Source organism: Pieris napi, chromosome 1, assembly GCF_905475465.1.
Source record: "Pieris napi chromosome 1, ilPieNapi1.2, whole genome shotgun sequence".
In the NCBI taxonomy this organism is placed as follows: Eukaryota; Metazoa; Arthropoda; class Insecta; order Lepidoptera; family Pieridae; genus Pieris; species Pieris napi.
Window position 1 is genome coordinate 5,379,393 of NC_062234.1, and position 12,791 is coordinate 5,392,183.

General features: G+C 30.4%; 2 protein-coding genes across 6 annotated transcripts in view; one reads left to right on the forward strand and one right to left on the reverse strand.

Moving 5' to 3' along the window:
- Nucleotides 1-12,791, forward strand: part of LOC125052500 (solute carrier family 12 member 4) — a 178,655-nt gene that overhangs the window by 83,639 nt on the left and 82,225 nt on the right. The gene's annotated exons all lie outside the window — the stretch shown is intronic.
- On the reverse strand, nt 804-6,280 carry LOC125052567 (monocarboxylate transporter 13-like). Its single transcript, XM_047653494.1, has 10 exons — nt 6,100-6,280; nt 5,855-5,981; nt 5,531-5,673; nt 5,357-5,459; nt 4,737-4,910; nt 4,349-4,472; nt 3,805-3,958; nt 3,133-3,280; nt 1,986-2,177; nt 804-1,455 (listed from the first exon to the last, which is right to left on the reverse strand). Exons 1-10 carry the CDS (start codon nt 6,181-6,183, stop codon nt 1,328-1,330), a joined length of 1,377 nt encoding a protein of 458 aa, XP_047509450.1. The 5' UTR covers nt 6,184-6,280; the 3' UTR covers nt 804-1,327.

Below are 12,791 nucleotides of genomic sequence, written 5' to 3' on the forward strand. Positions count from 1 at the left end.
TGAGATTATTGTAGTCTCTTTGAATTTCGTTTCATTTTACATTTAGGAATTATAAAACCTAATAAGAAATATATACGGCTTTTTATAGTAGCTATATTTGTTGTATAGAGGGCGCGAACAGCATGCGAGCAAGTATAAAACAATGACCAGTAAGTATGACAATTTAGGACATAAGATTTCCCGTTTTAAAACTGAAAACTCAGCGATGTGCGAATAAGATTTCACTAATACGCGCGCCAAATGATATTTACCTATGTTATATTCATAGTGTGCCTATCTCACTGGAAGTAATTCTGACGATTTCCTTATGCGGCTAAGTATTGATTATATTTTATATGATCGTACCACTATCCTAAAGGCTGGCAAAGCAACTGCACGCCTCCCAGTGATGCAGGTGTACATGGACGTTGGTAATCTTAGCTCTAAGTACTCCAAAATTATTTAGTTTGTCTGTGACGTAATCTAAATATTTTTTCAAAATTCTATAAATGTGTATTGTATTTGTAAACTTATGAAATTCACACAAGTAAGTAAAAAAGTGAGGGTAAACAGTAATAACGGGCCGTGAACCCCTTACGCATACTTGCCAAATTAAAACCTATAAATGCTTAAGGATTCACTTCTCTGCATGGCTAGTTAGTATTAGAAGTATTTGTGGTGGAGATATCCTGATAAGCTCAGTCAAAATAACAGCTTAAGAATGTATAGTAGTATTACGGTTTCAAAAAAGAATAACTCGTTGAATTTTTCCTACAAAAAAATATATTGACTTAAAAAACTATTACAATAAATCACATTATGAGTCTACTATTACAAATGCAGTTATATTTTAAAATATTTGATTTAAAAAAAAACAGTAAGTGTAGTCAAATACTTTACGTAAAGCAATAATAAACTTACGTTTAGAAATAGCGTAAGCGATAGTAACAAAAGCAAACACATCATTCGTAGAACGTTCTTTACGAGTTGTATTAAAAGTTTACTGTAACTGAGCAATTACTAACTGTTGACATAATACATATTGTAAATTACGCTCGATTCTTATTTCCTATTGACCAAGAAGTTTCGCGGTGACGCTTTAATTCTGTGACGACATCATAGTGCATTATACATTTTAAAAAAACTATTTAAAACGTCCTTCATTAATTCTAAATATCCCTTTTCTGTTTCATTTGCTTCTATTAAATTTTTACTGTAACTAATTAATGTCATACTTTCTACAAGAGAAATATTTCAAAGCATTTGGCATTGCAATTAATTGAAATAGGTAATAAAAATATCTTTGGTTACATTCATTAATTAACTAAGAATAATGATATTATTTATTTTACTGTAAACTTTTCCGTTTCTTAACACATATATTCTTCAATATCCATAAAACACCTACAGCGCCCATGATTGCTGTCATCAAGTAAAATGTTATTATGTAGCTGTCTGTGTAATCTCTGATAGCACCTGTAAATAAAGTGTTATACCATATAAATGTGCTAATAAAGCAGCTTAGTATACTCGTATGGCCGTATAGAAGCAGACATAGACAGTCGTATGCTTGCAAAACGGACTAAATTAGGTATTAGCGATATCTAGAGATAGGTCGCAATTCAACTATTCAATTTGTGCATAGGTTAATGTAAACATTAGCTGTCTTATTCCAGAACGCATCATGATCACTGACGTTTCTCTTAAATGCTGTCAAAATGTCGAACTACATAGATAAAATACTTGACAAATCTTCAGACAAGAATTAACGTTTTACAATACAGATCACAGTATATTCAATGTGGTAAAGAAATATATATATTACATGAAGTCTTACTGATAATACAGGATGTTTAGTAGATTGGGATCTAGCTTTCCAATACCGGAAAGTTTCACTGAAATCTGAATATTGGCTGTGATAAAACTTGGAGGAAACGTCGATTGCTGGAAATACCTTGTGATTATATGACTTCAAGTACACACTTTAAGTTATATTAAATACCTACCTAATAATGGTCCTATGGTTAGATTAAGAATTCCTATGGCACCCATAAAGATTCCGATGGCGGCTGAGAATTCATCCTCCTTTACAGATTCCGAAACGACTAGAATTATCACAACTAAAATGATGCATCTTGACATTCCCATCAATGTCAATAAAATAAAGGTTAAAATCTGGCTGTTGGATGTTAAAATACCTGAAAATTTCAAAAACAATTAAAAGTTTCATTTTTCTTGTACAATGTACATTTTATTGCACATATCTTTACTATCTCATATACATCTCATACTGTAGTGATATTGTTGTAACTTAAAGCGATGAAAATAATTAAATTGCTACACTATTTGATTTTAGGCAATTATTTATCTCTTTCTGTCAAATTGTCTTTACGCTTTTTCGTAAAGAGATATATATCACATTTACTAAAATAACAGAACTAGTATTTTTTTTTAATAATAGGGGGCAAACGAGCCTGCGGGACGCCCAAAAAGGGCAGTCATCGCCCATATTTAGTGGGTGCGTTGCCGGCCTTTGAAGGAGGAGTATCTCTCAGGGAAGACCCCCACCGGGAGTCGATTCCACAGTTCGCTAGTTCGCAACAGAAAATGCCTTGTGAAACGGACTGTGATGGATATAACTTAGTTTTGTAAATAAAGTTCTTATTAATGAGGCAATAAGTAGGAGACAATTCTTAATTGATTTTAAGGACACTCATATGTATAAATATATATAATTGTAGTTAATTTAAACTTCTTGATTTGCTTAAATATGACAGTTACTTTTACGTGACATAAAAAGCGGCTGCCATGACATTTTGCAGTTAAATACGCAGGTAATTATAATATATTATATTATAAATAATTAACTGATAAAAATGCAAAAAACAACTGATGATGTCATGTATATGCTGAAATATTTATTTTTTAATTAAGTTTAATTAATTACCTTTTTGTGTTATTGTGTGTGATTTCTCTAAATCCGTTCCCTAGGTATCGCCCGAAAATATAAATGATTTTATTAAGTAAAAAGTCAATGAATCAATGTTTTAGCTTATGCCACTCATGCCATTATTACTCTTGTGCCACTTTGCAAAAAGTAAACGGAACAAAACACTAAGTAACAAATTGAGGTTTATAGTACGATAAGCTTACCTATTCTCGTTACAAATGCAAGCATAATTCCAAACACGTAAATCGGACGGCTACCCCATTTATTCATCAATTTATTAAAGACTATCATAAGAATCCTCATGGATAAATCACCTACAGCCACTAAAGTAAACGCCATCGCTGTATCGTCCTGTAAGATGTATTTTTATATTATGTTAGTAATATTATAAATTCTAAAGATTGAATAGAGGTTTTTATAACGAAGCTAGAAACGCTGAACGTATCTCCAGTACCTTTCGATAATGATCATAAAAATTATTTTCCCGCAACGTCAATCATATTGAATTCAAAATAAGTACATTACCGCTACCAAAAACATTGAATACTGAACCGTACAAATGTTCTTTGAATTCAAGTACTCTTATTAAGTACGAAACGAAATGATTATTATCGAGTGAATCAGTACGCGATGTACATCTGTACCGTGACTGATTTCGTAAACATTTATCAACAAACAAATAAATTCAGTAGTGTTTGTACTAAATTGAGTACATATATCCTCACTTTTTAGGAGTGGCCTGGACACTCGATGTACATGATTTTTTAATACAATCAGTTAGTGCCATCCCATTAATGGCTTCTAATTTTTGTTTTTTTAAGTTTAAGTTCTTATGCAATATACGAGTATATCTAGAAGAAAGACTAAATTCTTACCTCACTCCAGTTAAACTCACACGATTGAAGGGCTTGTGGAAGAATCATCAAAAATATAAACTCTATTGTCATTACGAATGTGGCACCTCCACATTCTATTGATAGCAAGAAACTTTTTATAAGCTTAAAATCTATCAAATCATTCAAAAAGCCCCTGAAACGAAAATTAATCATTAAGCTTTTAATTAGTGACAATTAATTGAATTTTTTTAATAACATATACACCAGATTAGTCGTTTTTTTAGAAGTATTTTTGGGAGACTGATCTTATCACATTAACATCGGTTCCTTTTAAGGGAATAAAGGAGTTATTCCCTTACGATTTCACGACGGGATAATGAAGTAGCTATTGGTGAGTCGTAAGTTCATTGTGTGTGTGGTTTTATTTATTTAAGGAAATCTATTATGTCACATGTAGCCTGTTATTTAGTCGTGTCATTATGAGAATTAAAATTCGTGCAAAAGTCGAGAAGTATAAAAGGATTATATCTTATAATATACAATCCATTATTTGCTGTAGACAACATAAATTAAATAAACTCACCCAATCTTTTTTTGTTTGTTATCTTCTGTGATAGTTTGTAGTCTATCTACATCAATACTGGTAGAGTCATTAAGCGCCTTTGTTGTGTGGTTCATATTATTCTCATTTAATAGTATTTTTAATTCTGTAAATATATTTTTTTGTAAATAAACTTTTATATTTTTTTAAAGTAAATTTTTGTTTACAATTTGAGACCGTCTCATATAGAAATTAGCACTTCACATTTAAATTTAAGCAAGTGCGTTATCAGTGAGGCCGTCCAAACCCATTTTCATTATTGGCCCGTTACACATCAAGAGTCGGTTTTCCTTTTATTGTAGACGTCAGCTATGTGTGGAGACCCAAACTTCTCAAATAACAAAAAAAATAATTCTATAATATAATATACCTTGCTCTTTTGGTGAGATCTCAATCTTCTTCATGTGCCACGATACTGGTTGCGTAAGAGCTGCAGCAATTATCATATGCACAGATAAAGCGCAAAGCCATATTAAACTGTTTCTATATCCGAAGACATTTATGGACCATTTAAAGAATTGAGGTGCCACAAGACATAGAACCGCTGGAAAAAAGAAAATCTTTAGTTTAAGGAATCTATATTGTGGGTAAAATCTTTATATGTCCTACTCAAAAGCCGAGCGCTACTCTGAATCCTGAGGTACGAAACCAATTTTATTCAGATACATCTGTATAGTAAAATATTGCGAGTAACCCGTAATAACAAATGAACATATGAGCCTGTATCTTACCTTCCATCAAGTAGGATGTAGCCAATCCCCTGACCAATTTTTTAGTGTTAAAAAACAATAAAGAATGATGACGATGTAGTTTTAGAACAGTAATGCGGTATAAACACATGCACAGTAGATGGGTTTCAGTGGAACATCTACTGGCATATAAATATAAGTAATAAAAAAACAGAATAAATAGGTCTACCTCATTCCCCATTAGGACTTAAATAAATACAACTGGTATTTCATATATACTTATTATAACAAACAAAATTACCTAATAATGTTTGTGAAACACTAACTGCTAGACTTCTTTTTTTAACAAAGTAATCATTAAGAGCCGTGCTTGAAATGTTGAATATTATGCCCTGTCCGAGACTCTGAAATATGTATATATATATATATTAAGTATATAAGACTTAATAGTAAAAAATCCTGTTACTAGGTATACCTGTGCAACGCCTTGAAATATAAACAAAATTATTTTAGATTGAGCAAAAACTGTACAAAACAGTCCTGAATTCCATAGAGTAGCTCCAATTAGAGCCATTTTCCGTTTCGACAGCCTCTTTAGAAAAAATGAGGTCATTAAACCTAAAACAAAAACAATTTTTAAAAGAAATACCCTTTCTATATCAATTTCTAAAATACTAAACTAATTCTAATGAGAAATCTTTAGGATTTTCTAACTTAAGTTAAAAAAACAGCTGTAATATACCTGTATTTTTCAAGGAATGTATTTAGTACCTCAAATAAAAATGAACATCGCACTTACTTCCTATTGCTGAACTCATTGAATTTATTCCATTCAATGCTGTAATATTTGTGGAATCCATTTCTAATTCACTAAAAAAGTCCTTGTATATAATTCCATAGCAATTTACATATGCACTTAACATTGACTGTAATGAAATAATAGTGATTTAATTGTGAGCTTCATGATATAGATATACCATAAACTAAATATTGATAATTGCACGGGCCAAATAGTTTCACGTGTGTATATTTTAAAATACTTACCAAATTTACAAAAACACATGTTAAAATAATATAACCATAACCGCCATCCGGGGCAACCAATTCATAAGTTTTCACTTTGGCCATGGCAAAATTTTACTAAAGTAAAAAAAATATATTACTTCTATTTAAAACGTACGTCTGATATTTTCATTATTATATCATTAAATATTTAATCTTTTTATCATTTGTATATTTGAATGTATCTTAAAATTGCGTGAACAGCATCTACAAGTCAAATCCTAACACAAACGCCAAGATTTCGTCTGTTTGTAATCTTTCGATTGTAAAGTTTTAGTAGCTAACTACTTTTTTAAATTATCAAAATTTTATGTTAAATAAAATTCGATGAATGGGCAAAATATATTAAGTACTAAGTATGTACATACATAAAAACAGTTAGATAAATCATGAATATAAAATTTTTGCTAGGTTGTACTATATTGCATTCTTCATCTGAGTTTTTAAAACGAAGACCCCTTTGCATCATTTATAAACCCTTAGTCACAAACAATAAATTCATTATTTTTTTGGGGTTAGTTCAACGAGTTTCACTCACTCCCATAGTCTAATTATCGCGTTATTAAACACAATATTTTAAGGCATGGGCCTCAGATTTTTGTATTTATTTCGTGATCATTTGTTTTTTCTAATAGGCAAGTTGGTGATTAGCATTCTGTGCCAGTCACATGCTATCGACTTTTTGGATCTAAGGTGTCCTAATTTCCTCACGATATTTTTCTTTAGAGTGTGAGCGAATATTAAGAGCGCATATAGACAGAAAGTCCATTAGTGTGGAGCCGGAGACTCAGGGATTAGAGTCGCACTCTTTAGAGCTTTAGCCTCTAGTCCAATACAGCCCTGCGATTCTGTAACTCACTTTTCGTACTCACTGTACTCACTGCGAAAACCGCTGTGTGAGTTCGAAAAGTGAGTAACAGAATCGCAGGGCTGCACGTTGAACTGTGTAATACAATCTCATAACCATGAATTCACTTAAAATTGCTTTCATAAAATTAAGTTTTTCTTAACGAACACTGCTATATTTATAAATCTTATAACTTTTAACAAAGCCGTTCTTATTACATGAATAAAAACAAGTTTTATAAAATAGCATATGCTCTGAATATTTCGTCAGGAGCAAAATAATTTTCCGATATAATTTATGGAAATCTGAATGTAAATTTAAATTTAATGTCATAACCTTGTTTTTTATAGCAAATATAAGCGAAAGGAATATTTTATAATGAGCAAAAATTATATTTTAGAACTAGTGTTAGTTTTTGTGTGATTTTAATAAACAGATATAAATAATAAAATTTGGCATTTAATAAAACGATAAAAAATCATGTAGCGATATTAATGGCAGGCAATAAATGCATTGATATCCATTCGTTTTAAAATCAGTATTATTATGGTTACATTTATTTAATTAATGTTCACGTGAATTTAGGAAAGAATGCAAGTGCCTAAAGCTGGGATGGTTCAAGAATCTATGAGCTCTCTTAGCCCAATAGCGCAGATACATTTCTCCATTTGTTTCAGAGATAATTGGTTTATGGCAATTAGATCGTGAGACAAACAACGAATAATCGAGGTTCAGATGCCTGATCACAATTTGCATATAAAAAGGGATCAGGCGCAAACAATTTTTCGATTTTTTTTTATTTTACAGGTAAGAATTTCCCAAACATCAGTCGTACCAAATATCATAATCAAGTTAGTTGACTTTGACATTTGTAAGCTCACAGAAAGTACACAACGAAAAAACAACTTTTGACATGGGTATGTTATATTCATTGTATAGAGCTTTAATATATGTTTTACGAAATGTTAAGCTGCTTATTGTAGGTATAAAATTACTTACGATATATAGAAATAATATTTTACGATTTGCAACCATTCCATAATATTTGCAATTTATATGCGTCACATATCCATTAGGTCTAAGTAAACTACCCCTAGAACTAACAGGTACACCTTTATTTAATTTTATTCCACTCTTTCTATATTTGCATTTCATTGCAGTAACAGGCACGGAAATAATGTGGAATATTACTTAATACCACCGCCAAAGGACATTCACATTGCCAGAACGAAAATTTAAGAATGTAAAGCAAACATTGACTGTTATTAATATCAAAAAGTATTCCATACAAACTTTACTTTAATAATTTATATGAATAGTTGGTCATTTATAAGAGTCTTAATGCTATTAAAATTCAAATTTACATCGCATAGGTTTATCGAAATAATATTATAATGAGGATATAATTGTGTGCAGCAACATATTGTTATATAAAAATATTTTATTCACATAAATGTAATTATCATGATTCAAATGATACAAAACATTTATTAGGCATTTTAGACTTTGTAATGCAAGTAGCTCATTTCGTAATTTAATGTTTAAAGAACTTTACTTCTCTTTACAAACATGTATTTTTATTTACATGAGAAACTTAATATATACGAACGATATACACGTCACCGCAGCCTTCCAATTTTAGTTTACAAGGCACAATCTGGTATCTCTTATGCCCTTTTGAATTTTAAACAATATATTTATTATTTTATGATTGATTTAACTAGTTTGATCATGCAACATTTAAATTTTTATTTAATACCTACTGGAGATTTCTGTTGATGTCCCTGACTGCAATTATTTTTATATATTAGTTTACACATACAGGTAATTCCAATTACTCCGAAAATAGCAGTGATCATGTTAAGTGCTAGTTGGTAATTATCAATGTAATCTCTTATAGCACCTGAAAAGAAGTATTTAATTAAATAATTAATCTTATATTGTAATATTAGAACTGTGTATGTCAGAACGATTCTATAATGACGTACTTTATAAGCGGAATATCAGATACACTTAATTGTAGGTATTTAACTGTTAAACAATGAATTACTCATTCAATTGAAGGCACTAGATAAAGTGTATGACACCAAACATAACTAAGTATTTATAGAGTTTTTTTTTCTAGCTATTTCCATTTAATATCAAGTTACGAAGCGTAATATCTTATTTAATAATACTAACCTATTATAGGGGCCAAAGTCAGATTTCCAATACCAGCCCTGCGATTCTGTTACTCACTTTTCGAACTCACACAGCGGTTTTCGCATCGGCGTGTCGGCATCAGTCGTGAAGCAGTCATTTTATGATTTGGCATTCTGATAAACAATAAACTACAAGCTTCCACCTAATCATAAAAGTGAGTTACAGAATCGCAGGGCAGAGCATAACATTGATAAACCAAGTGCAGCGGGGTATTTCTCTGTTCCAACAGCATCAGCTATCACCAACACAAAAAATATGAAGAGAATGCATCGAGAAACACCCAGTATCGTGAATAATGTTAGAACTGCTGTCATATTGTCGATTGAAGTAATTCCTGGAAAGTATTTTATTAAATTTTGGGTAAATTTTCTGGTATAATATATTTGTTATAACAAATACATTTACTTTTACTATTCAAGCGCCAAACATTAAATGAGTTTCTCATCAATAAATAATTAATACATTTTATACTATTAACACTTTAAATAAAAATACGTTGGTGTATTTTTAGATATATATCTATATAAATAAATACCTAGAGAATGATGCCAAAAATATAAACTCTATTGCTTCCATATTTATTAAACCACTTGCTGATTACAATTAGAAAAATTCTAGTCAATAAATCTCCGAGGGCAACGAGTGTAAAGGCCCACGCTACATCACCCTGAAAAGTGACAATTAATTAAATCCCTTTTGAAAGGGTTGTTCTGTCTGTGTTGGTTAAAATAATTAAGAAGCTAAAAATTAAATATGAATGACTCATATGATCCATTGTTTGATAATACAAACATTTTTTTTTAATTATAAATACATGTGTCTTTACTAAGACATCATGGAACATTACAATCTAGCCTAACTTAAGACTAATAAGTAATTTAAGTCTAACCTAATTTACTAATAAGGATGTTTACATAAGAAAGTGTCCAATAACACTACTTACAGTCTCTATTAAAGGGAAGACACTCTTTTCTTGTGTTCTATTTTTTTTCTTTCACTCACTGTGTATTTAGTACTGATACAAACATAATTTATTTTTCGCTTATACACAACAATATTTAAATGGTAGTACACTTAGTATGTAAAACTAAGGTAGACAGAGAAGACTGATCGCCTATTTAATTTTATAGGATTAATTAAATAGAGAAAAGTGTCAGCCTCTCGTCAACTTTGACTCATAATGATTTATGACCTTCTATCTTATTTACTAGTTTACATTGACAATTAAGTTTAAGTATAGTGGGCATTTAGAACATATCACATTAAATCTTTGTGCTGCACGCCAGTGACCTAATCTGTATTGCATTAGCGAAAAGAAAATTAAGATCTGATAGAATGATCTTTTTACTATGAAATAATAGTCAATTCCTAACCTATAATTTATTTAAATATCTCAGCCATCAAGTAAATCATGTATCGCTGTTCCGTTTAAAACAATCGACAAGGTCCATCCAAAAGAATTGAAAGCTGAAGGTATCATGTACATGTATGTGAGGTCAATGATAAGGCATATACCATGGCCCCGCATTCGACTGATAAGAAGTACGATTTAATGAGTTCCACATCTAATATTCTTCTCACACGGTGTCTGAAAATATTATATCAACAAAAAGTTAAAAATATTATTTCCCGCATCAAGAATCGCATACAAAAATTTATGAGGTGTAAATAATGAAGCAGGTTAGACGAGGAATTATTGTTCTAGTGAAGTCCAATGTAACTAATGAATTTACTCGTTGCCTTCTGAAGAGACAGCAATTGTTTATAGACTGAAAACATATGTATTTTATCTCTAAATTTGTATATAAGTAATATAAATACAAAAACCATATAATGTGTTGAACTAAAAACTTGAGATATTCCTTTTGATTTTGTTTCGATTTTCTTTAAGGCATGCCGACAAAAACGACACGTAAAAACTTTGCAAAATAAAATATAATTATTATTTAAAATATTGCCCAATTTAAATGCTGACATCAAACTATGATCAGAACTATGATACTGGAAAATAATTTAGTCTCGCACGAGTAAAGAAATAATTTTACTCAAAGTATGTTGAACTAATGTATCTAAAACTGCATCCTTTTATTAAAAATTAACCTTTTTTTACTTAGATCGTTTGACACAGTACTATAATTAAAAGCTTCTTTCGCTTTAGCCTGAGTTAGCACAAATAATAAAAATACTTACATAAAACTTTCTTTATCTTTTATTATGCGACCTGCATTTATGTCTGCGGGTGTTTTCTGCGACATTTCAGTGTGTTCTTTTAGAAGCAACTTCATTTCTAAACAAAGGAAATACTAAATATAATCATAAAGTGAATAAGATATAAAAGACTTTAATTTTCCTTTCAGTTCTTAATACTTGTCCATTTGTTATTGACGATTTTTTTGTAATATAAATCTAAAATAAATATTTTGGATGTGTGTTTGAATGTATTAGATATGTTTTTATGTATTTCATCTCATTAAAAAAATTTAAGTATCAAACCAATATTGATTATGTAATATTCACCAGTTTCATATGGAATTTCTTCTATCTTCATATGCCAGGCGACTGGCTGCATCAAAACTCCAGCAATAAAACTGTACTGATATTGCGCAGACAATTATAAGGGTACCCCTGTGTCCATACCATTCTGTCGTCAGTTTAAAAATGTGAGGCTCGATAAACGCAACAAATGATGAAAAATACTCATAATATTAAAATAGACAAATCTATTAAGACTAGGTACAGATTGTCCACAATGCATCCATTATAAAGGTGTGTTCTTTTTACAAAAACTGTCATAATTCAATGAAAAGCTTTCACGTGCTCATCCGAGAGGTAGTTGGAAGCCGAATTTGTTAACAGATTTAATGTTTTTGTATCAAATAGCAAGATTTTTTTTATTATCAGCACCAAAAAAGTAAATTTTAGCATTCGATACTTGTATTTTGCCTGTACATAAACAATAGTATTGGATTGATTTATTTTTAGTACTTGCATATCATTAATCAACATGACAATTCACTAATGTCCTATTAAACCTAATGTCAATTAAGCCGGCCGTTGATTTATGGGTGAGCAATCAATCTAAATGATAGTTGAAGTGTGTGGCTGTTTAAAAAAAGGTAAAATACCATAATTAAAATAGTTTTGGATGCAATAAGTTGTTTCTTAAAATTCCTTTATGAAATCAAAAGAATATACAAACCAACGATTATTTGCGTAACACTGATAGCAAGAATCCGTTTTTTTACGAAATATTCATTTGTTCTGCAATATAAAACAAATTTTATATCAGAAATTCAAAATAAATTAAACAAGAAATATAATTAACTATCTGAAATACACCTTGAAAAATTAAGAATATAATTTTGTGCTTCGCAAAGATGGTGCAAAATGCTCCACATTTATAGAACAACGCGCCTAATAAAATAGTTTGCCTCTTTGACAGCACTCTAAGTAGCGGTGCTGTTAAAAAACCTAAAAAATATTTCGCAATTACTTGCTTTTCCTTTAAAAAATAGCCTCCAAAGTAAACAGAAATTAGAAGAACGAACGTTCGATTGGGCTCTACAGCGTGTCTAGACAAATCATAAAGTATGATTCAACATAGAATAAAGGTTTTTGTTTTTAA

Bases quoted from the DNA above. Each gene is read 5' to 3' on its own strand.
- LOC125052567 (XM_047653494.1), bottom strand. From the start codon at position 6,183: ATGGCCAAAGTGAAAACTTATGAATTGGTTGCCCCGGATGGCGGTTAT. The intron at 5,674-5,854 runs GTAAGTGCGATG...TTTTTGTTTTAG, and splicing joins AATGAGTTCAGCAATAGGAA to GTTTAATGACCTCATTTTTT. The intron at 3,281-3,804 runs GTAAGAATTTAG...TACATCTTACAG, and splicing joins GTGAGTTTAACTGGAGTGAG to GACGATACAGCGATGGCGTT.